The 25,811-nt window shown below is 29.7% G+C and overlaps 1 protein-coding gene across 1 annotated transcript in view; it reads right to left on the bottom strand.

Moving 5' to 3' along the window:
* LOC129957325 (potassium channel subfamily T member 2-like) overlaps window positions 1-3,951 on the bottom strand; it is a gene marked incomplete at its 5' end in the record, with an annotated part of 365,616 nt that extends 361,665 nt beyond the window's left edge. The window contains one exon of the mRNA XM_056069596.1: window positions 3,857-3,951. Coding sequence (XP_055925571.1) covers window positions 3,857-3,951 — 95 coding nt within the window. The remainder of the gene's footprint in view (window positions 1-3,856) is intronic.
* Window positions 3,952-25,811: the final 21,860 nt, after the last annotated feature.

Here is a 25,811-nt window from a genome sequence, read left to right as displayed (position 1 = left end):
GAGTAAACTTTTCCAACATGTTTTAGAATCTAATATTAACATATATTCTGTTTTATTTTCAGTTAGAATATATTTTAGTAATATGTCATTTTTTATAGGGGAACGTTTAAATATCTTAATGATTTTTCGAACTTCATAAATTATAGGAAGCAATTCTTGATGGGTTAATATTTCATCCTCATTAGCAATATCTTCTTCAACAATTACGTTGTCATTATTTTCATTGTCAATATTACTCTCACTCTCTTCAAAGTTGGAATCCGAAGTTTCTATATCTACAGTGTTTGGATTCTTCCGTTCTTTATTTTTTTGGTGCAATACATTTATTACTCCTAATTGAATTCCATGAGCATAGCACAATTGCTGATTTGCACCAATCCACTTTCCAATTTTTATCATAACTGTTGCTGCATCAGTCGTTATGGTTACAATATCTTCTTTAAGGGATAATCCATGTTGCGCAAATTTAGATTTAAGCAATTAATTAAGCCATTCATTAGCTTATTAATTTCGCCCGTTAGGGGGACGTAAATACAAAAACTTATACAATTTTGCTATGTTGGCGATCCTTGAACATATAGTGGAGACAATTTAAAAAATTTCTAGTAAATACCGAAAAACCGGTATTTAAACTTGTGAATACCGGTATTACAAAATTGTACAAATGGCTCAAAATACCGGTATTCGGTATCCCGGTATACCGGTATTGCAATCCCTAGCTATATCCACTACTAAAATGTTTATTTCATTCGCCCATTGAGTTGATGTTAAGAAACCTATTCCATATATAAACAACTGCCTGAATGGCAAATATATATTCACTTTGATTTGTTAGGCATTTCTGAGCAATATACTTTGTATCTACAAACCCTTCAACCAATTTTCTCGTTTTCATAGTTCCTTCTCAATTTTGCTTGGTATTCTTTTTTTCTAAATAATCTTTTAGATAAACAAACTGGTTGAATAGATTCTCATAGTTGTCTGAGGGAAAGAACAATAAAAATGGCAAGCAATAAGTGACTGAGTAGTGAAATACGATGGCAATCCCATATATAGCAAACCTACATCTAGATGATCGAAATGGAAAGAATACCTTTTCATTCACTTAAAAAGATAAAATTTTTATATTTCTCAATAGGAATTTTTGCTTACAAACTATATAGTCTGTTTTCGTTATAATGTGACTGGCTAATAAAAAAGCAATTTAAACTATGTATGATAAATTGAAACATTACATCTGTATTAGACTGTTACCATAATCCTTGTATTGCATGTCTATATCTATTCATTTAAATAATAATTCAATTTTGCAAAATTTATATTTGCGAAATATGATCGCTCCTTTCTGCTGCATTTGAATAATTGTTGCCAATCTGTATTGAACAATGTCATAATCAAAAGTAACACGCAGAAGAATCGCCGACAGATGGCGTTGTATGTTTTTATGCTTCAAACAGTTAAACTCTATTGACTTATAATCAGAAACAGTTGAATATTAATATTTATTTCAGAGAATATCTAAAATTAGTGTTTAAAACTCAATACTTTTAAATATATCAATAATTTTTTTAACATATCTATAATAATTTTTTACCATGTAAGCATATCCAACCTTAATTAATTGCTTGAAATAACATATTGCTGCGAGTCATCTATCCGCTATTTCCTTGTACAAAGACTGGAAATTAATTAATGACAACATGATAATTATCTTAACCCTTAACTGGGGACTACGGTCTGTGAGACCGCTAGCGATAGATTTTCTATCACCCCTATTCTATTTTTAGCTCAATGGAATGGATTGACCCTGTACCTTCCTGTTTTATGACCTTCAATACAAGTGCACTTTTTCAACCGATTTCAGCAGATGCTTTTTAAAATAATTCAGTTATTTCTTCGAGCTCGGTCTCTAACACCGCATCTCCCTGTTAGGGTCCCAGTGATAAACAAGGCTTACCAGATAGCGTTAAAACTTGGGGCCCTAAATATCATCCAGTTTACTGATCCTATTATGAAGCAGCGCTCCAGACACTTTTAAACGAAGCAGAAAGTGATTTTAGTCATAAGGATAATTGTACAGAAGAGTTTTTTGATGAAAGTTCGCATTCAACTGATTTTGATATGTAAATTCAAACATAATTAATTTTTCTAGTGATAATGTATTTTGAAAAATGTATAAAATACATTAATATACCAAGAGATATATATACATAATTTATAGGTTGATTTTTATACTAGTTCTTAACCTGTATGTTTAAAATCCGTTAGAAAACAGTGCTATGAAAGTCACACAAGCCGATAAAAAAAGGGTCAATTTTACCCATTTTCATTTTTTTTTTCATATAATTTTTGAATATTACATTATATTGTCTCCTATATACCTTCATATACTGTAAAAATTAATATGATTTAAAAAGTAAAAAGTAATATGTTAATTTTAAAGAATACTATTTATTGTAACATGTCATTTGAGAAGAAAATGTATGTTCCAATGCATTTACTTTTTTCAATGACAATATATTTTGAAAAATTTCTAAAACATATCTATATATCAAGAAAAATATCTGTAAAATATATTGGCAGTTTTTCATAATAACACATTCATTAGAAAATTTAATTTGAGTCTAAATGAAATGCGATCTCTTAGACCGCACCTCTCTAGTTAAGTCCTAAATTTGACCTCCCCAGTTAAGGGTTAAATAAGGACTCATTTTAAATGCTTACAATGTTTTAATGTAGTCACCAGTGCTATGTTCAACATGTTTCCAGTGATGCGAAAGTCATAGAATACTTGAATTATTTCTGCTGATGGTTCGCCATTAATAGGAGACTAACTCCAGAGAGATTCAGAAATCTTTATACACCCTTATAATTATGTTTTGACTCTAATAAGGAATGAACCTATTCGTGACATTCCCTACCGACATATTCCAGAGAATCTTAATAACTTGCGGTAGAAGTTCACAGATTCTTGTGCCAAAACAGTCCATTAAAACTGGCAGCGAAGCCATACAAAGTATTCGATACGCTATAGAATATCTTCTAAATCAGTGGTCGGCAAATTTATTAATCGGCAGACGCTCTATTAACAGTTCAGTGACTGAAATCTCTTTTTAGAGCCACACTTGTTTAAACAAATTCTATAGGTAAGTATATTGTTATTCACTTAATTAGGGTACTCTTGGGCTGGCTTTTACTAAAAACGTCCTCAATCTGATCAGTGGATCGCGAACCATGGTTTGCAGATCACTGTTCTAAATGAATTAATGTTCGATTGAAAACTGTATTTCTGTGAAATGTGTTCTGGTTAACAATATCAGTCGTTAGATTGCAGACATGATTTTTACTTATGTGTGAAATGCCTGCTGACGCGTATAGAATGCCATTAGCAATTTTGTGGCAAAAGCTTCTCAACGTACTAGGCACGTTTTCCCACCCCAAGTGGTTAAAGCAATAGAACACATTATTCAGACTCATCAACAGATACAGCTTCAGGTATTCTAAGACTTCAAAATTGCTGGAAACAAGTTGTGCTCAGCGTTGGTCACAAGCACTGAAGTACTATAAACGATTGCTTATATTAACCCTTCGCACTCGGATAAGTAATTCGATGTAAAATCATTCACCTATTATAAGGACTTGCTTATTGTTCCGAAAAATAAATACATATAATATTTTCAAGTTGAATTGCCCCGTAAAGTTAATTTACATATTTTTACCATTCTGTAGGTATAATCAAAATTGAAATAAATAAATAAAACATCAAAATGATGCGCCCTTTTGAATGATGACCATGAGTCACTTCTCGAGCGCAAAGGGCTTTTGTAGTTTTCTAAATCACAAAAGAAAATCCCACCTTGGAATATGCGGAGCTATGTTATCCAGGCTGTCCGCCGTCTGCAACACCAGAGAAGGCACCCCAAGGTTTTTAACAGGGGAGAGTGGGGGTACATGCCCCGCCGTAGGGCTCGAAGCCGTTAGTTCAATCCTGGGGAGGCTAGTAGGGAGGCAACGCTCCCTCGCCTTCTTGTCAGCATTAGGGTTGTTGCATGCGGTGTTGTCCACCATCCACTTTGGAGGCGATGAGGTCATGCGGAGTTGGTCTTTGTTCTGGCGACGGAAAAACCAACGGTTGGACATAACATCGGCCTGAAGGAGTCCGAAGGAGAAATCTGCTTATTCACGGAAGGAGAGGAGACGGCACAGTACTAAGTAAAGCTGCGCTTACATTGGGAGAATCGCTGGCCTTAAAAGGAAGCTACATAACTATGTGAATATCATTGGGAATTCGCCAATCTAAAGCCAGGAACACAAAATGGTGCTAATATTTTGACGATAAAAATTGAGGAATAAGAATAGGACAATGGTTGAAGCTATTCCATTTGATCCTTTATGCCCATGCGTATTCGAATCATTAGATTGTTTATTTATCATGAAGGAATCGAATCCTGTAGCTTCCAAAATCGGCAAGCGATTATCCAGTATAAGCATAACTTAAGAGTGACTCAAAATGGGAGTGCAGGAAGATGGGATATTTCATCACCAAAATCATGCAACAGTGGAGCATGCAGGGCGATAAGAATAGTGGGATAAAACAAGCAACATCTAACATACCTATTGCAAATATTTATCTTAATTGTGTATTCGTCAATGTTATAAATATTTGAGATAACTCCAAAGAATATATTTTACGATTTTAATTTTTTTTTTAATTCGTATTTTGATTTCACACATACAGTGAATGAAGAAAATTAAAATCTGCAGACTAAAATATCATATTTAAAATCAGGAATAAATGAAGCATTAGGCGAATGATTTTTTTTTAATCATCATCTAATTCTCGGACTGTCAACCACATTGTTATTTTATGAAACTATGCCATGCCTTTGAAATATATTCTGACATAGTACTTCCGAATATTATCCGATATTTATGCTTTTATATAATTTCGTTTTCTCCCTTTATATTACCTGTGACAATATCACACCATAATTTATTTAAGATTTTAAAATCATTTTGATTTTAATTGCGTCCGATATATTTTTAAGATCTACTAATCATGTTAAAAAAATTTTTAACATTTTGAAGGACATTAAATTGCTATTATTCCATCATTTTTTTTATTTATAATTTCGTTCTAAGTGAGTTTTATTTCTATCATATATTTGGCGCAACATAAAGCAAATTAGCGAAAATACAAATTACAAACTCAATTATCCGAGTAATTAACTTTAAACTGTTTTAAAATCATTCTTTGATTCTGAACTATCAACAGATTAATTATTGTTCAAAAGATAATTTTATTTTACAGCTAAAAAATTAAGATAGCCATTTTCAATTTAATAATATTTTTAAAAAAAGTGAGTTCATTTTAAAATGTCGTCATGTTTTATGCTACGTCATAAGCTGCTTTCATCTAATAGTCACTCAATAGGCAAGTTTATTTCAAGGTTTAGAAGGCCTAGTAAAATTTAAAATTTAATTTTAGTAATACTAAATCATTCAGTAAGCAAGCTTTTTCAGTCTTAATAACTTTTTTTAAAATTCACGTGGTTAAATCGCACTTTTTATAACTGGATTTCATTTTTTTTTGCTGAAATATATTAGAAGATGAAATCGGCAAATATTTCAAAAGAAAAGAAATATTATGCATCTTTCACGCATGATTAATGTCAGACGGACTCATACGAAGGATCCAAAATATACTCTTGGAAATTCTACAACATAGGTTTACTATTATGGAAGGTAATAAGAGCTGATTCTGACTAGGAAAAAAACGATAAAATGTTTTAATGCTTATAAGGGAATGAATTTATAGCAATTTTACTCTGCATTAATACCCGAAATTTTGGCATAGGCGCAAATTAAATGAATATAATCTGTAATATGTCTTAACCCCTTGACATAAGAATTTATTTAGCTTCTTAATTAGATCAGTTTTTGGCATTGTTATTGACTCACATTTAAAAAATGAATATAATTTTTTTTATTACCGCATTTTGCATCAGTTTATTAATCTAAAATGAGAAATATTCGAAGAAAGAAGAAAATTTCTATTATCGCGTAATTCAAAAGTCACGTTAGATGGCAATGAGTAAATTTAAATTTATTTTTATAGGAAATAATAAAATTGAAGTATTGCTATAATTGTAGAAATGCATTCAGTGATTATAGAATTTGAATTTATCTTTGATATAGGATTCATCTTTTTAATGTTTTAAGACACGTCAACACGTTAGTTGCCACGTGAATGAACAGTGATGCACATTTACTTTCTAATTGGATGGCCCATTTTCTGTTTTAGTTCAGAAATAGCAAAGAAAAGTTCTCTAATTAGATAGGCGGTCCGAAAAAAAGGCAGAAAATCAATAAAAGTTGTTTTTTTTGTTACATTTTATTGCTATTTCATAAATTTCAGCGATTTGAGGGCGAAAAAGGTGGAAACTGCAAGAGTCAGCTCTGGTTTTTAATTATAATTGATGTATGCAACACGTTGCATTGCCTCATTTATTTATTTACACAATGCCTTTCAAAACTGAACTGAATTTATTTTTATTTAAATTATTTCATTTTATTTATATTATTTAATTAATTTTAATATAGGTACATTTAATAAATTCAAAGCAGGTATTTGATTTCAAATTATGATCTAAATTGTCATAATTAATTTTGTTTAGTACAATAATATTTGAATATATAAAATGATTTCTTACTTGGTAAAGTAATTCGGTTTGAGTTCACAATAAAATGTTTTTTCAATTAAAATTGCTTTAAATTAATCAATTATGTGAATATATTTTAAAATTTCAGTTTCGAATGTGGGTTTAAGATTGCTATTCTTTAGATATCACGACTATTGTTAAATATATATGCTTTGTAAATAATTATTTGAAATATAAGGGATTAAAATGGAAAATCAAACACTTTTTCTAATAAAAAAAACAACAACACATGCAATGTAGTTCTTTTCATGCACATGCAGAAATGTGTACTGACTACACAAGACTGTCTAAACATGCATTAATAAATATTTTTTTTTGAAAAATAACGTATTTTGCATTCCAAACATCTTTCAAGTAATGCTCATAGATGAAATGCATTTTCAAAGCGAGCCTTCCATAAGGATTCTATTTTGTAAAGGGAATCAGATTGACGAATAAAATGAATAAATTGTACGCTGTGGAAAACATTGTATTCTTTTTCTATTAAGGCAAGAGCAGAAAATATTCGATTCGATTTTCCCATTTAAATTGGATTTCAGTAATAATATTCATGGCTTATCGTTCGTGATTTCCCAGAAATTTAAATCTCATTCTCAGGATTTCAACATGTAAATGAATTATCGAAAATTAGATTTATGAATTTGTGTTTCTGACGGTAACGACTATTTTAATGAATTTACTTTAATACGTGTCGGAAATTAGAGATTGGATAGTTTTATTTTGTGTCTGGCTGCTGCATATAAAATATGTATAACGTATATTCTTGAATATAGTAAATATGCATAAATAAATTCTATATAATGTTTTGAATGTAACAATATCTACTAGGCAGAAATTAATTATAAGCATTTAAAATTAAAAAAATCACAAATTATTTCTAAAATAAAAATTAAAAATATTTGTAATTCGTGATTTTTAAATAAAATTCTTTTTTTAAGACATAGCGTCAAAAGATATAAAAATTAATTTGAAGCAATGGATTAGCAATATATTTGGCTAAAACGTTGTATGGAAAATTTGGCAATTGTGTTAAGTTTTTTAATAATATTATTTTGCCTATGTATACCATCTTAAAAGTTGAATACGATTTAAAATATTGTGAACTGTTTAATTTGAAATTTATAATAATTATCCATAGGTTGAAATGAAATATTTTGGATTCTAGAAAAAGAATAAATAATTTCGTTTTTTTAAAACTATAAAATATGCAAAATATAGATAGGGCTAAACTTTATCATAAGAATTAAATTCATAAATCAGCATGCTTCATTGAATCATATTTTATCCATTTTATTCAGTCAAATGAGCTTAGATGTTTCAAAGTTTTATATCTATAATTACTATTGACATTATATTAATCGGAAGTTCCTAATTATACTATAAAAGCTAATAATATATTTAAAATTAAAAATTTATTTATCTTTTTAATTAAACATTTTACCATACTATTTCTTACATTAACAGCATAATGAATGCAGATAATTTTCACCTTCAAAGTTCACTTTTTACGAGCTTTTCACACGTATTATTTTGCTAAAAACTGGACAACTTTTAATTAAATGCATATTGCTATTTGTTAAAACCTACTCACTTATTTCAAAGGAATTCAATTTTTTAATCGTACTTTGACATATAATTCGACAACGGATTATAGTTTTAAGTTTTCCGGGTTTAACTTTAGTTAGTGCGTAGTTAGAAAATTATGTACTATGAAAAAGGGACAGGAATTTCAATTTTCTTCATTATAGACTAAGCATAAAATTGTAATGAATTCTGGAACTGCGTAGCGTTCGAAGTTTCCTCTGCAATTGTTTGCAAAAATTGCTATGTCAAATTGTCTATTTAGATATGATTCTTGATTATAGAAATACCTTCATTTAATAATAAAAGTATTCGTTTCAAAAAAATTATTGAAATCAGCTTCATGTAATGCTTTGTATAAATATAATTTGATAAGGCGAGTATTTTTTTCCATTGTATATTTTGTTTAATAGATTTTCTTAATAGATTTGTAAACATCAAAACATACTTGAAGAAATGTATTATATTCCATTCAATTAAGTACATTTTTTTTAAAATTAAGTATCATCTATAAGATAAATTTTATATGCATATATATTATTATTATTATTGCGATAAATTAAATTAAAATATGTTGGGGTAGTTATTTATATGGAATATTTAACAGGAACAGAAAATTTATTTTGCTTAGTTATTAGATTAAAAGTTTATATTAAAATACACATTAAAGCTTAAACCTGCATATGACTTAATCTTTATCCAAGAGTTATAAATTTTGCTTAAGTTTCAAAGTTTAATTTACTTTTGAAAATTTGAATAACCTCCAAAATTCTCGATAAAAAAGTTGGCAATTCTATTTGAAATATTGAATTGGAAATGGAATATTTATTTTGCTTAATTATCAGAATAAAAGTTTATATTAGAATACAAATAAAAGTTAAAATTGTGTCTCACTTAATCTTTATCCTAGAACTCTAAATTTTGCTAAATTTTACTTTTGTAAATTTGAATAACCTCCAAAATTCTTGATAAAAAAGGTGGCAATTCTATTTAAAAGATTTAAATTATTTATACAAAAACGTTTAATTATTCGATAAAACTTTAATAACAGTTCAAATAAGATATTTAGAACTGTAATAAAGGCTTTATAATAAACTGTATAAGATATTTGGAACTGTAATAAAGGTTTCATAATAAACTGCATAAGATATTTAGAATAATAATAACCTTATAAGATGTTTAGAAATGTAATAAATATTTTTTAAAGGTTCTAATGATTAATTATCCCTAGTCCATCCTATTATTTTCATTTTTTTCTTTCCTTTGATCATCTTAATTTATTCCAAAACTTCTTATTTTTATATGCACCGAAAATTCATAGAAAATAAATGGAAATATTTCAGTTCATGAAGACAGAGGATCAAATCTCAGCACTTCTAGAAGTGTCCAATGAAAACACTCATAATCATGCATAGTTCACTCGTCAATGTAATTTAATTAAGAATGCAACAAAAATAAAGTCGAATGAATGCAAAAACTCAACATGCAATGTTAAAACGAGTGCATGCAAAAATAAAACAACAATTCATGCAAAGCAGTTGCATGCGCGGGATACAACATTAACGAACATTTATACCAAAAACATATCCACAGAAGGTAAGGGGGGCCAGACGCACAGGAAAACAAATGAAACGTTCTCCGCCTGCCCTTACCGTACGGGGATGCTTTTAACAACATTCTTTAGTGGTCCACCCTCCTAAAAATACTTCGCTTCCTTTCCGGACTCCAGAGTTCGAAACTTCGGTTCGAGAAAACAGATAAACACACCAGAACAGGGGGAGAAAAATTCCGTGTCTACATCTTGTTTACCGAGTGTAAATCCAAAAGAAATGCGTCACAATCACAGTTAAAAATGTCGCGCACATTTTGGAGAAAATATAAATCCGAGCGATTAGTTGATGAATAGATACAAACTATCCAAGCATATGGCACAAGCAGCTTCGAACGCGCGTCTTTTCCGCGGAGAATGAGTTTCGAAATGAAAGCAACGCAAGCTCACCGGAATGAGATTTCAAATTCTCCCGCTAGGTGACGTTCGCGGTTGTGTTTTCTTCATTCTCAGTATACTGGTTAGGTATTCGTTTAGCTTGTTTTGCTGCGTGCTTCGAGTGCGACTGCTAGATCCAAAAGGAAAAATAAGCCAAATTTTTAATTTTTAATTAGACTGTTGATTCCTCGTTGTGCTTTCATCAGTGGCAGATTTAACCACATTGTGATCTTGGCCAGTCCGCATTATGAGGTCCTTTTTTAATATATAATTCTACTAGTTCAAAACATTTTTAACTAAACAATAAATATATCAACATTTCACCGATTACTTGAGAAACTGCTTTTGAGAAATGGGCATTTGTCTGCCTGCAGTAGGTTTAATGTTCATCAACATGTTTACGATTTATTTTGATTATTATTTTTAATTTACTAATTTTATAAAAATATGTTATATTTATATTTTTTAATTTATACCATGGGAAGGATAGCTAAAATGAGTTCTGGAAAAATTATCCATACAACTTAACGAATATATACAACACCATGAGAAAATAATAGGGAAAGTAATAAAATTCTGGAAAAATTAACCATGGTTTACAACTTAAGGAATATTTAAACTTATGTACAGCCGACCACCCCGGCATTACTGAAACAAATATTTATACTATGGGAAAAATTGATAAAATGAAAATTATTTTGGTAAAATTAAAGAATGGATACAACATAAAGATGTGTAAAATCACTTAATTATACTGAGAGCTTTTAAAGAAACAATACGTTTCGAACAAATATAACATTAAAAATTATGATTTTATAGGCTGTGTCAAGAGAAAATAACCTGTCAAAATAAGAATTATTAATTTCATATAACTAATTATGCATGAATTTATTTAATAATGATTTTAATAATTCATTACAAATGCCCGTTACAGCCGCAATAATTTATAATTCATATAATTTGTAATTTTACTTATTTGGAACTAAATTAATAACATTTTTAATCAATTTGTTACCTTCTGTTCAGAGGTACTAGACTGTAGTCTCAGGACGTTAAAATATATTAATGGCTTTCATTAAGAGTAGAATTAGGCACATTTTAAAAATCCAAGTAATGCTTGGTAAATAAGTTGTTGAAAATAATATACGAAAGATATTCAATGAGCTCACATTGCTTCAATGGGTAAATATTTCATGTTCTTCAGTTAAATTCCTTTTCAACCTATTATTTTTATGGAAGTTAAATGTAGCAATTTTAAACATTTCTTAAATATGCGTTAATACTTCTGTTATATCCGATTTCTACTTAATTCTTAAGAAAAAAAGATTAGCCGGATCGTTTTTATTTAGAACTTTAAAATACAGTTAGACCTTTTAAAAATACGTAATTTTTTTTTATTTCCGCCCATACTTACACGCTAGAAGTATTTTGGGCCACAATTCATAAGCATAAAACTGAATAATTTTTATCTTGAAACTCGCAATCTGAAATAGATGTTTCTTTTGCATGCCGGACATACATTATTCATATAATTAAGTACATTACACATATTATTCATAAATAAGTCATAATCATTAAGTTTGATTTATCCATTCAGTCTTCTTGCAATGTGGTGTCTAAATAGTAACAAATTTTTGTCTTATAAGCAATGTAGTTTTAATTCCTTTATAATAAGTTTTTCTAATTGTTGGCATATAAGTGTGTGCATCATGATTAACAGATATCGTTCAACAGAGTTTTAAAAGAAATGACAGTCGTTGATAAAAAGCCATGATTTCGTTACTCTAACATCAACGATAAAACAGATTTAAATGTGATTTATATTATTGTCAACGAGTCCAAGCCTTGCCCATTAACAGAAGTACTGTGTTGCCTTGCCACGAAAAAAAGGAACAGAAAACGAGGACCAAAAAGCAAGCTCGCAGCGATATAATACTTCATAAAAGGGACTTTCTCTATTTGGGATTGACGCTGGAATCGAAAATAAAAAAAAAGTGCTCAGATAACAATTTAAAATAGTTAAAGTTACCACTATTACATTCGTGAGGTAGGGCATTCCATGCAACTGAGAAGAGGTTTTTAAGTTTGAATTGAAAGCGTGTGTGTGTACACGTTCTACACAGTTTGAAGTTTCATACTGTGAGGGATGCTTACTGCTGCATTAATGCATTCTTTAAGTTCATTGATTATCATCGGCAATCGGAGTTTATAAACGCAACCTTTAAACTGTAATGTCTTGATCTTGACTGATCAAATAACGAAGCAGAATTTCCAGACAATTCTTTATTTTACAGCCCTATATATACGAAAGAACAACTTTTTCTAATTTTGGTTAAATAAATAGTTATTTACACCTGTAGTAGGACATACAACAGTCGAATTCGAAGGCTTTCTTGAAACTCAATTGGTTCACGGACTCCGAACTCGTGGAAGTAGTCCAACAGTCTCCTGCAATTCCTTTCTTCTCTCCTCTTAAAAAAAAATATCCGCACTTTATTTCGGCGACCATCTCCGCCTCTTAATTTACATTGGTCATTTGAGCTCTCTTTCGGCCAATCGGGGTTCAGCCATATGCTCTCTCAGCGGCGCCAGTGGGTCGTGGGAAGGTCCTTTCAGAAAGGGAAACATCTAGCATCCAGATGTTTGGACACCCCTTTCTCTTTGAAGGTACCATCAATACCTCTTGGACGAGGAATTCCACATGTGGTCTTTCATTGTAGTCGCTTATGAACAGATGCGAGACCACCCAGGTGAAAAGATCCACCATCTGGCTATCTCGAGGAGTTTAGTAAGTAACAGCGACGACACAGCTGGCTGCAAATGTCTTATCAGTACTGGGAAACGGGGAATGTTACAAAGCCCATAAAAAGAAGTCCTTATACGCGTGATCTCGGAATATTGGATGCCATGTCAGAAAAGCATTACCCGCATGTCCAAACCAGCGTTGTGAAAGTTTTTCATGTTGGTAACCTACGAGAAACCAAACCAAATGGATTATGGGGAGGGCAGGATTTCCCATCTTATTGGAAGATAACCTTCTTAATATTGTTACGAATCTGTAATGCTGCTTCCCAGCATTGTTGGTTCCACCATCGGAAAGAATGTTTTACAGTCATCCTTATTGGACGGAGTCCGTGCGTCGCTTTGGAGGTCCCGGAGCTTGGCGACAAACTTGGCGACCATTTGGCGACTTGGCAACGAATTTGGTGACTTTGGCGTCAAAATAGATTATACCCAAAACGTCTTGAATTTTCCCGATCCGTCCAGTAGGAACCGAGATACGCCTCGAACGTTCCTGATTGGTTGAGAGGCTTCTAGCCCCGCCTCCGGAGATCTATAAAAGGAGGCGGCCGCGGCTACCAGCGTCGTCGTAGTCGGGATCGACGGTAAAGAACTGGCCTTCCAGAGATAAGCGGAGCAGCGACGGAGTGAAGCTAGTGCTGAACTAAGCTGTGCGCTATTGTCTACAGTAGAGATTTGTTGTATGCTGCTGTTTATGCTGTTTTGTATGCTGCTGTGTAAGCTGTTGTATGCTGCACATCTCGACTGAAGATAATCGTCTTTTGTGCTGTATATAGTTGTCGTCTTTGTGCTGTCCTGTGTGTCTTCGTGTAAATAAACGTCGTTGTTTCATTTTCTACTGCCGCCTGCTAATTGAGTGTTCTCCACACCATATAACTCCTACTATCCAAACGAACTTGGAAATTTCGTAACAATATTCTTACGTTTTTCTTGAAATAATCCTATAAGATAATTACTACTATTACTATTTTTGGTTGCCTTTTATTATTTATTTTTGCAATTTGATATCTCGCACAAACATGGATGAAAAACAACTAATATTTATAATGACACATAGCTATGCCTAGTTGCACCAGTTTATTCCACTACAAACACCGAAGTGAGAACAAACCAAGTGCTACCACTCACTCTCACACTTTATGGTTTAGAGAATACATGCAGCGTCCTTGGCTAATTAATATTTACAATATTAATTATCCAATTTACCATATGAATAATTGAACACATTTTAAATACAAATAACAGAACTTCATGAATATTGACCGGATTAAAAAAAATCGCTTATTTATATATATTAACTCTGCATATATGTGTTAAATTTTTTTTTCCTTATACATTTTAATAGTGGGAGCCAAAATACTTTTGTCCAAATGAAAATATTGGAAAACGTTGCTTCAAGTATTGCAAAATCTGTCGAAATTCCCAAATGTGATCATTTCTACGGCCAGTGTGAACTGAACATATTCTTGTGATTTCTCAACATTTCTTCGTTTGGTATCATTTCTAATCTACAAATGAAGTCAAATCTTTCCATATTTGGCCTTATAATTCCCAAATGTGATCATTTCTACGGCCAGTATAAACTGAACATATTCTTGTGATTTCTCAACATTTCTTCGTTTGGTATCATTTCTAATCTTCAAATAAAGTTCAGTCTTCCCATATTTGGCCCTATAATCGCCAATATGGTAACCCTGAACTGCGTAAACGAAAAATGGCAAAAGTGGCCTCGTTAAAAGTTTCATCTGTGCAAAAATCCAATTCTCACTTGTCGTCTTGGGCGAATGAAAAGTCGAATTTCGAGACTATAAGGTGAGAGAATTCCTCTAACTTGTTGAGAGAGTGAGTTGGAAGCCGAAAACTGCGTTTCGACAATCGGATAGTTGTTTGCGTTGGAAGATGGTTTCGCTTTGTTGCAAACTGCAGTTGCGGAATTTCTCATCGTGTTATCAATTTCACGTTGAATTTGGTTTGAAATGAAATAAACATATAAGAGATTAATTACGAATTCAACGGGAAAAAATAAGTTGAAATAATTGCGAATGAAACAGTTAGAAATAATTGCATAGAAAGTAAAAAAGAAAAAAAAACCGTACTCAAATTTGTCAATGCTTTTCAGTCAAGCACAGTTTGTGAATGCGAAAAATTCACATAACATTTTTCAATGACACAAAATATCAGAATTCCATTTTGTTCGGGAGGAAATGAAAATTGTATTTTTTTTCTTTCATATAATTTAAAATATTACTCCAAAAATCAGTAGTTCGCGAATGTATAAGAATTTGCAACAACAATCTTTGTAGATTTCAAAGTAAAAATCATATCTCTGAAATGAAAATATTAGAATTTTAAAATGGCAAGAAATTCTTTTTTACACTTTCTGTAGCAGCTGGTGTCCCGGGTATTGCGCAGAAATAAATACATATTTTTCACAAAAATGTTTCACTGGGAAACGTATAAGAACTGCAGCTTAAAATAACAAACTAAGCTGCTTGTGTGCGTTTTGAAAAACTAATTCAAGTAAGAGTTCCGTCTTTTTTTTATCTGATTTGATTCTTAAATACATATTACTCAGAAAAATTCATTCAAAATAATATAAATCGTATAATGTGAATACATTCTGTGAATAGATTTCATTTGAAGTTTCCGAAGAAACTGAACATATAATTTAAAGTAATAAATTACAACTGTAAATTTGGACAAAATAATGAGTATAAGTTAATAAATAAAGTAAATAATTTTGAATGAATATTTAATTAGAAAATTCCTCAAAATTTAGTTATAGTGTAATTCCATGTCAATTTTTCAAAACGGAATATAATAACAGATAGATACATTTACTATTGCAATTAGAAAGTAAAAAGTATGTAATGCATTGTTTTGAAAAAAAGGAATGAAAGAAAAGAATTAAGAAAAAATATTAAAAGGAAAAAGAATTTTCAACCGACAGTCAAAATGTAAATACAGTACATTATCCTCAACAAAATAGGAAACGCAATACAAATTCAGCTCTTAAAAATTTGTTCATAATTCAAATCTCAATTATTTATCAATTTTTATATTAATTCTAGTTTCGTTTTCTTTGTTTTAAGACATTTTTCTTTGTTTAGTGCAATATTTTCAAAATCAAAACGTAAAATATGAATTATTAATAAAGCCGTAGTAATAATACAATCAAAGTTGCAGAATCATGGAGAAAAATTCATGCATAGAAAATTCGAAAAATGGAATCACATACTGCAATGTTTTCTTCATTTATTAATTAAAAACAATATGCATATTAAATGTTTAGAGTTAAAGAATTATCGTTTTCTGCTAATTTTGATGTTGCTTTATCGATGTTAACTTTCGATATTAATTGATATTAACTAACTTTTTATTAACTTTCTTTCTATCTCATTTTCCTCTTATCAAGCTGAATTTCTCTACCAATACTTGAAGACATTTGTTTATAAGACTTGTACCCTATCTCAAGTGAAACTTAATTTAAAGTAAAAATTCTTTATCAAACTAGGAAACTCATTCATAAAGCAGACCTTGAAAAACCATTTCACTCAAAGGGAAGCATTTATATGTTTTTGTAGGTAATTTTTTGATGTTTCAGGAATTTTACTGAAATAAGAATCGGTGAAGCATGTTTTTGTTCTTATTTAATTTTTATTGTATTTTATGAGCGAAACCCAAGAGTGTTTTTTGATTGCAATAGGTATGCATAATTTATTAAAGAAAGCTTATTGTTTGATATTAAAAAAATTATTCAATACATAGAAACTCGCCTTCTAAAGAAAACTCAAAGAAAAATATTCAAATAAGTTTTGATTTTTGATGTATCGAAATTTAATAAAAGGGGATTCGATAAAACTTAAATAGAAAATATTCGATTTTTCTAAAATTGGAGGTACAACGAGTTGTATTATTTTATCATATTGTAATTCATACAATTATATTCTTAAGAATAGAAAATATATTCTAGTAATTCAAAGGACTAAAAAAAAAGTGATAAATATTTGCAATACTACAGCGCAAAATAGAAAACTCAGTTTCTTTTGTATTCTGTAGTAATCAGATAAGAAAAATGAAAATAATGATGCTTCGTAGAATGTAAATCTTGATTTTCCGTTAGTTATTTTATATTGAGAGGAGGAAGATGAGGGATCCTATTTGTGATCTATAATACATACAACGCATTAGCGATTATTGATAGAAAACTATTTATTTTCTTTCCCAACGACTAGTTTCTTTTTTATAATAACCATGGAATATGGTTAGCGATCAAATATAATTAAAAAACAGTAATATATTATTATTATAGAAAATAGAAATATAAAACTAATTATATTATATAAAATATATATTATAAAATATAGTAATATAAAAAAATTTCATTACAAACTTATGCATAAAGTATATTTATCTGGTGTTCCAATTTATTTTATATACATTTGGGACTAGTAATGGAAATTTTAATTCAAATGTACTTATTTAAACTTACGTAAAAAATAAATAACAACATTTCTTTTTATTTTAATTACTTTCCACTTTCTAAGCTTGACTTCTCCTTTTTCTCAAATTCGCCACCAGATGGCATCTCTTTTAATGAAACAAAATTTAATTTTAATTATCATTAGCTGAGAAATCAGAAAATGTTAAAATGATATATTTTATACAATATGTACATTAATGTAGAAAATTTCGGAATTTTTGAAAATTACGAACTGAGTGAATTAATAAAAAAAGTCAATATAAATAAAAGTGTTTTCTAAAAATATCACGAATTATGACTCATAATCAATTATAAATATAAAAAAATTAATTATTCCTTCATTAAATAGCAAGAATTCGGTATTTTGAAACTATTTCCAAAATTTTAAAAAAACATTTTGAGCTCGAAATTTTTTGAAATTAGAAAATTGTTATTTGGAAATACTGTCACGATATTGAACTGTGAAATACCTTTTCACTTTTAAGCAAATATAGTAATGATATTCAGCAGAATATATTCAAGTATAATTCAATTTAACTATCAACCAAAAATTACGCAAAATAAGCGAATTTAAAAATAAAAAGATTCCATTTCAGATGTTTTTCTATGTAAAAGTATTTTCTGTAATTTAATTCGTCAAATATACCAATTATATTTCAATATATAATTATAATACATATTAACATTGAAATGCATAAATATACGACATATATCAAAAGAATCGAATATGAATTTAAACATGTCAACAACTTTTTTTATTTACTTATCATTTCCATTAATCTTTAAGTACAGAATGTTACTTTTAAGCAACATTCCTAATTTCATCTGAGAATTTTACTTTCATAATTTCAATATTGTGAAAGTAAAATGGAAGTTCCCATGCCTTTGTTGTTGCCAATACAATAGACATTAAAAATTTTATTTTATAAATTATATAACTTGTACATTAAAGTATAAATTTTTCTGAAAAAAAAATTGATTTTTTCATATGCAACCGCATTTTCTTTCTGCTTTGTTTATGTGATTTAGAATATCATACCTTATTATACAATTTTAAATTGAAAATCCTCTACTTAAAAAGTAAAGACAAGCTTTTTCTTAACAATATATCATATTTGAAACTAAATAATATTTTTAAGAGTTTATTTTTATATAAAGAATGATTTAGTCAAGAAATGCGAATCAAAAATTCTTTTAGAAGCATTTTTTTAAAAAAGCAGGCATTTAAAGTTTACAATGAAATGATGATTTATTACCTTTCTGCCTCAGTGAATATTTAAGACCAATTTGTTTCATGTGAAGATCCTCTTAAACTAAAAATAACTAATGATGGAGGCTGAAATGAATGATGAATCAGATATTCCTCACTGCCAGTTCTTGTAAAATTAAATAACCGCTAAATTATTGGTGCTTGAAAACCAGGTAGAATCAACAGTGTGTGCAACAGATAATTGGATTTAGCGTAGGTGGTAGGTATAAACACTGGTACTTGAGCAAAACAATTCGCTTGAACGATAATTTATCCTCGGAAATTAACTTAATTAAATAGCGTTCATTAATTTAAAAGCTGTTAATGAAGTTTTTATTCAGTTTTTCTGAATTTTGTTTCTTATGAAGCATTATTTATTCAGAGGATTTGAATGAATGTCTTTTTTATATGAAAGAAAGATTTGTGATCTGTAATGAAATTCCAGATAATTATTTCTTTTCTTTTCTTTTTTGGAGGGGGGATTTGATAGTGAGAACAAAATTAAATAACAAAATGCTTTATTAATTGCATGGTAGAATTTCCGTAAATATACTACCAACAATAATTAAAATAAAGCCTCAACATGTTTATAGAGTGTAGGTAAAGGGTAAAATGTTTTCTTTAATCTAAAAAAATGAAATTATTGGTTTAGATTCAGTCCAATTTCGAATTTCGATAGACTAAAAGACTACAAATTACTGAAAATGAAATTACTATTCTTTTGTGAAATATAAAACTGAAAAAGTTTGGCAACTGCATACCGAAATAATAAATAGAGCAAAACATTTCCATGGCAACCACATAAACAATGAATTCTCAATATAAACAATGCATTTTTATTACTTTAAATTATTATTGTAAAGTTTGCTACAAGACTTCAGTAGCCTTTCAAAAATATAGAAAACTTTGACTAAATTATGTTTTATAATGGCTCAAGGCATTATAAAATATAATCATTTACGTCATTTAAAGCCTGTCCATTTCTGATGGTTTAGAAGCCAACCGTTTGGTAGCTATATGAATTGACAATCTATATACAATTTAAAAAAGAAAAAAAATACTATATCAAAGGCTAGGTCTAAATCTATATTATAAAGATGAACCGCAAATATTCTCTGAAAAAGAATCCTTCATGAAACTTGATTAAAAGGAGAAAATATATAGAAATTTGAAATAGTACAACGTCACTATAAGCATTTTTACAGTCAGAACTCTATAGTTATCTCTAACTGTTTAGAAATTAACTCATTGGGCACTAGTATTGAAGCTGTCCTGAATATATTCATGTCATACTGTGCAATACCCTGACCTAACTATAGGTCATGCGAGAAACTTGATAGGGCCGCCTACTAGGTGTGCTAGAGTAATCCCACCTAGCACGAAGGAACAAACTATATTTGATGACATGCCCTTGCAAACAATAAAAAATCCTCTAGAGAAAACGCATATAAGTACAGAAAAATAATGTTGAAAAAATATTACATTTTACATTAGCATTTAAGTTGTGAAACATTAAAAATGCATAAAATATATTAAATGGGAGTTAACATTTTACATTACGAGAGAGCTAAAGCAAATAAAATCTTTGACAAAATGTCCCTAATAGAAGATTTAATGACTGGAATTTTTATGAGTTCTTCGATTTCAAGAGACATCCACTTTCTTGGCCATCTGAGTCTGTGTTCCCGCCATAGTGCACAGGCTTTGATCATGTGATTTATAGATCCTTCTTCGGTGCTACACTGACAATTCGAATTTTGGTCAAAGAAACGACTTTGAAGCACATATAATGATACTATGGCCAGTGTATATTTGGTTAAGGTAAAAAAATTGAATAACATAAATATAAGTAGAAAAGAATATCCAATAAGGCGTATACAATACCTGAAGATTACAGTCATGAATCTCAAAATGAATGTATTAGAGCTATTTAAAAGAAATAATTTAATTCCAACAAAAGAAATTAAACTAATCTGAATTTACAAAATATTTTTTTAAAAAAATTCTAAGCTCGGTTTATTTATTTATTTCAATCCTTTCGTCGAATTGGTTAAAGAAACTTACTATATCGTCTATTAAAGAATTAGAGCGGCCCTCTTTCATCCTTTATGTCGCATGCAGTCTCTCGGTTCCGAACATTAAGGATGGCGACGAAACTTAAATAAATGATAAATTAGATATTTACCGCTGCCATCTCTATTCAAATAAAAAGGTGGACACATTATTAATGCTTCCAGACGAGATAACGTCAACAGGGCATGCAAACGATAATTACATTTACAGCGAGACACTGCCTTAAACAAAATATTTCAGAATATGTTATAATTTATTCATCGAAATTAGGATTATTAAATCTCATTCATTATTTGAGAGATTGTAAAGGAATGTTAAATTAGCTTGATACATTTTTATTATTTACTGGCCATTATTTATTTATCATATTTAAATAAATATGCAGTTTCATAGTGATAAATGTTGAGCGAATTAAAATTTGCATATGAAAATAAATAATTCATTCAAGTGATTGTTTTTAATACGTCCTTTTGTGTCTTATTCGGAATGGCCAAATTGCTTATTTTAGAGTCATTGAACAATATTTAACGATAATTCGGATTTTAGTAAATGTATCATTTGTAATGATTATAACAGATAAAATTAATTTTTTTAACTAATCTATACTTATAATAAAGTTCAATGTGTGTGTGTGTGTGTTGGCGCTCTACAGGCCAGGTCATTTGACATACAACTACCAAATTTGGTACATGTTAACCTAGAGGTCGGGAATGTGCACATGGGGTCCCTTTTTTGAAATTTTAATTAGAATTTTAATTATTAATTAAAAACTAACTTTCCCACCAAAAAAATCTTCCATTTTCTCCACCGCCAAATGAGTAAGGCTTCAGTATTTTTTTTTCTTCCAACAGTAATGAAGCTAGGGGTAACGTTTTTCGGCGGATTATTTCAAACGATTCTGTTTATTTTCTTAATGTTTGATGTATTTAAAAGTAAACATTGTTAATTAATCCATGTTTCAGATTCATTCTGAAGTACTTTTGAATTAAAATAACACAGAATAAAGGAAATTAAAAATGCATTATCTGCATAGCGGTACCCCAACTGGCGTAGAAAAATTCACGCATTTTCGTTACCGTAATTGGCGAAAAAAATTCACGCATGCGCATTCTGTTCCGATTGTTGCCATGACAACCATTATCAACGGACGATTTAAATTATTTTTAGGTTAGTTGCATGCATTTGTAAGTAAATTGTATTTATGTTAGTTATATATTTTTTTGTATATGCTTATAGTTTTAAGTACATCGTTTTTTAAGTAGTTTTTTAAACCTGTTTTCGACCGATTATTTTAAACGATTCATTTTATTTTCTTAGTGTTTGATGCATTTAAAATGAATTGATCTGTTCATGATGAATCTGAGAAAATTTTGTTGACAAATTCTTGAGATATTACATAAATTAAGAACGATATTCTTTAGTGCTCAAAAAGTTTAAACGCTCAGTGACTCTATTATCAGTAATCATATTATTAAAAAAATGCTTTGTTTCAGTAAAAAAGATTATTATATTAATTGGAGATTAATCATTTATACTTTAATTTAAAGCATAAATTCTACGAGGGGTAACAGAAAATGAGAGAGATACATATCACGTTATGACTGAAGGCCTTTATAATATTATGAGTGAATTATATGACTATCAAAATTTGAAGTTTTAAAATATTTTGCTGAAGAATCTATTAAAGTTGGAATTGCGTAAAATATTTAATGGTGCGACCGGAGTTTAACCCCCTGGTTGGCACAATTTTTTAAAATCGCCAACAACGGCTTAGCGAAATGTTCAAAAGCAAAGGAGCAGATGTTCAATTATAGTGCATAATAAAGATTGCCAGCTTTGGCGCGTTATCGCAACTTGGCGAAGAAGGGGGTTAAACTCCGGTTCAACCTATTTAATTATTAAAATTTAAACGAACATTAAGATTGGCGAACCGGCTGGTCGCCAAAGGCGGCTAGTTTAGAATAAATAGCGTGAATTTAAGAGGAAATGTTTTTTTTTTCGATAAATAATTATTAAATAATTGATCTGGATTCTGCTCCTTGTTCTTTTCTTGTTTTTGATATGTTTTGTCATCAAAAGAAAACTACTTTTTCTACGAACTTATCGTTAACCACTACGAATGATGAGAAAATCTTTCAACCTCATTTTTCACATTCAGCTAAGGACCTAATATCATTTATTCAAAATATTCCTGGCTCCAGAAACAAATTGCAGCACTTAAAATTTAAATTCTATATTACCTTTGTGTTATTTTTTAATTAATTACAGTTCTATCATGGATTATTAATTTACACATATTCAGCGCTTTAGAGCTTTGCACTTTTCAAATAAAAAAGAATAAAAAATTACATATAACAAACAACGTTCAGTTTTCTTCATTCATTTAAAATTCTTTAAAAATTTCTATGATTTGAGTTTTAAAGTTTCCCTTATTCATTAAGAATCTTTCCATCAAATTTTTCAGTTATTTGATTTTTATAGTTCTCTTTATTCGTTAAAAATTTCAGTGATTTGAGCTTGATACTGATTATTCGTTAAGAATCTTTCGTTAACAATTTCAGTGACATGTGTTTCATAGTTTCCTTTCTTTATTAAGATGTCTTTCGTTAAAAAATACAGTGATTTGAGTTTCATAGTTGCCGTTATTCGTTAAGAATGAATCCTTTGTTAAAATTTTCAATAATCATATTTTTACGGTTTCCATTAGACGTTAAGAATTCTTCGTTAAAAATATCAGTGATCTAAGCATCATAGTTTCCGATATTCTTTAAAAATGAATACTTCATAAAAAATTCCACTCATCAGATTTTATAATTTCCGTTATCTATTAAGATGTTTTTCGTTAAAAATTTCAGTAATCAGTTTTTTATAGTTTCTATTAATCGTTAAGAATCTTTCGTTTTAAATTTCAGTGATTTGAGCTTCATAGTTTTCATTATTTTCTAAGAATCAACCCTTCGTTAAAAAGTTCGGTGATTTGGGTTTAATCCATCGGCTAAGAAAACAAAAAAGTTAACAATATGAGATTTATGAAGATAATTTAACTCCTTTAGACAGCACAAAACCATTGCTTCTGTCTCAATTTCTCCCTATAGAGTTTCCACTTTTCTCGAACATATGGTTAAAATAAAACCAATTTAAACTACGAAGCCAGACAAACAAGATAAGCTGAAAAAGGAATCGCTATTTTCGTCTATGTTGGAGTTCTTTCCCCAAAGAAACGAAAGTAGATTAATATAAATTAAAAAGACACGCTTTCGCCTTTAATAATTGGCTGATTCGAATTCGTTTTTATCTGGTTCTTTTTTTTTTAAGAGAAAAGCCAGAATGAAGCACTATATATCGTGCCAAAAATTGTAATAGCAAGTGTTCTACTTCTAATTAATATTCATCCCCATTTCTGCATATTGTTACTAAGAATTCGCTCAGCGAAAATCTCATAAAGTGTATTGTGGAAAAAGTCACGCCAAGTGGCAGTTCATTATGATTAGTAGCTTTTGAGTTTGTCATTCTATAGCAAAAGTTCCTACTGGAAATAATTAATTCATTAATTTCAGCTTTTTAAGCTCATTTGGCGACTGAATGAATATATTCATTTATAATAAAAATTGTGTGCGTTTATTTCTGTTCCTATGACTGAAAAAAATAAAAACGCATAGCTGGAATATGCTTCATTAAATTTTTCGCACGCTCATTACTTTGAGAATATAGTACAGACAAGGGTGGATACAAAATGAATAGGTGCGTCATTCATATTAGACATATTTATATTAATATGATTTAACAAATGTGCCTTTAAAGAATGTGAGTTTTACATCAAAGAGCCGCTTTTCAGTATGATTCATATACGAAGCTTTGATAACAATAAAAGATAAACAGAAAATTGCAGTAAATCGAACGATGCATCGTTAAGAAAAGCTGTTTCGATTAAAACTAGATTGCCTCAAAACATTTCTAGCTAGCTTATATGAATTTGTATACTTGTCAATAAATCCATTTTTAATATTTATAAAATACAATGACTAACTCACTTTAGCACAATGTGGGAATTAATCTGTTCTAATAATCAGAACCAAATGTAATGTTTAAATTTCCTGGTTTATGGTGGCTTATGCAAGTATAAATCTGACAATACCCCTGGGGATACTGGATCAGAGGTGATCGTTCTTTGATTCAGGTCTAAATTACGATCTGTGGTTGAGTGAATCAAATGTATGAATGAAGTCCGCCCCGAGAATAGAGCTGTGACGCATGAGTAGCGAAGACGTACTCTTGCCCCTAGAGGGCGCAACTAAAACAAGAGACGCTAAAACTCGGCTTAAAATCAATGCCTTCGTCAGCGGGCTTGTCTATGACAATTGCCATAAGCAAAAACAACATAATGTTTCAAAATTTTGGAAGATTTAAATTCAGGTCAAAGCAGTTTTCTGGCATAATCATTGATTCAGGGTTGATGAATCAAAGATGGAGCAATGACACGTTTCGCCGAAATTGCAGCCATTTCTGGGAATTAAAGATCAACAATCGACTGATCATATTTCAGTTTTCAGTTCTGCATATATTTTAAAAATTTTCGAAGAGATTCGAATTTGTCTTAATTCGAACGAGGAAGTATAATTTCTCATGTCAAATGCTGAGTTGTATTGTGCTGGAGTTCCAAGTCTTGTGTAAACTTAAAAACATGAAAAAATGCAATATAAATGAATAATAATTATAAAAAATCTCTTAGCTGAAATTTCTACATTTTTATTTATCTGACATGTGAAACTTTAATGAATTTTATTATTGCTTATGCAAAACTTATTCCAAATGTGTAAGTAATTATTTGAAAAAATTCCTGCTATATGAATAATATTCTTGAAATATCAAAATTTTCCCTGATTGTAATAATTTTTTGTGCATTTTTGTTATTTA

This window comes from Argiope bruennichi, chromosome 11 (genome assembly GCF_947563725.1).
Source record: "Argiope bruennichi chromosome 11, qqArgBrue1.1, whole genome shotgun sequence".
NCBI lineage: Eukaryota > Metazoa > Arthropoda > Arachnida > Araneae > Araneidae > Argiope > Argiope bruennichi.
Note: the sequence above shows the minus strand (reverse complement) of the source record. Positions and strands in the feature narration are given on the sequence as shown.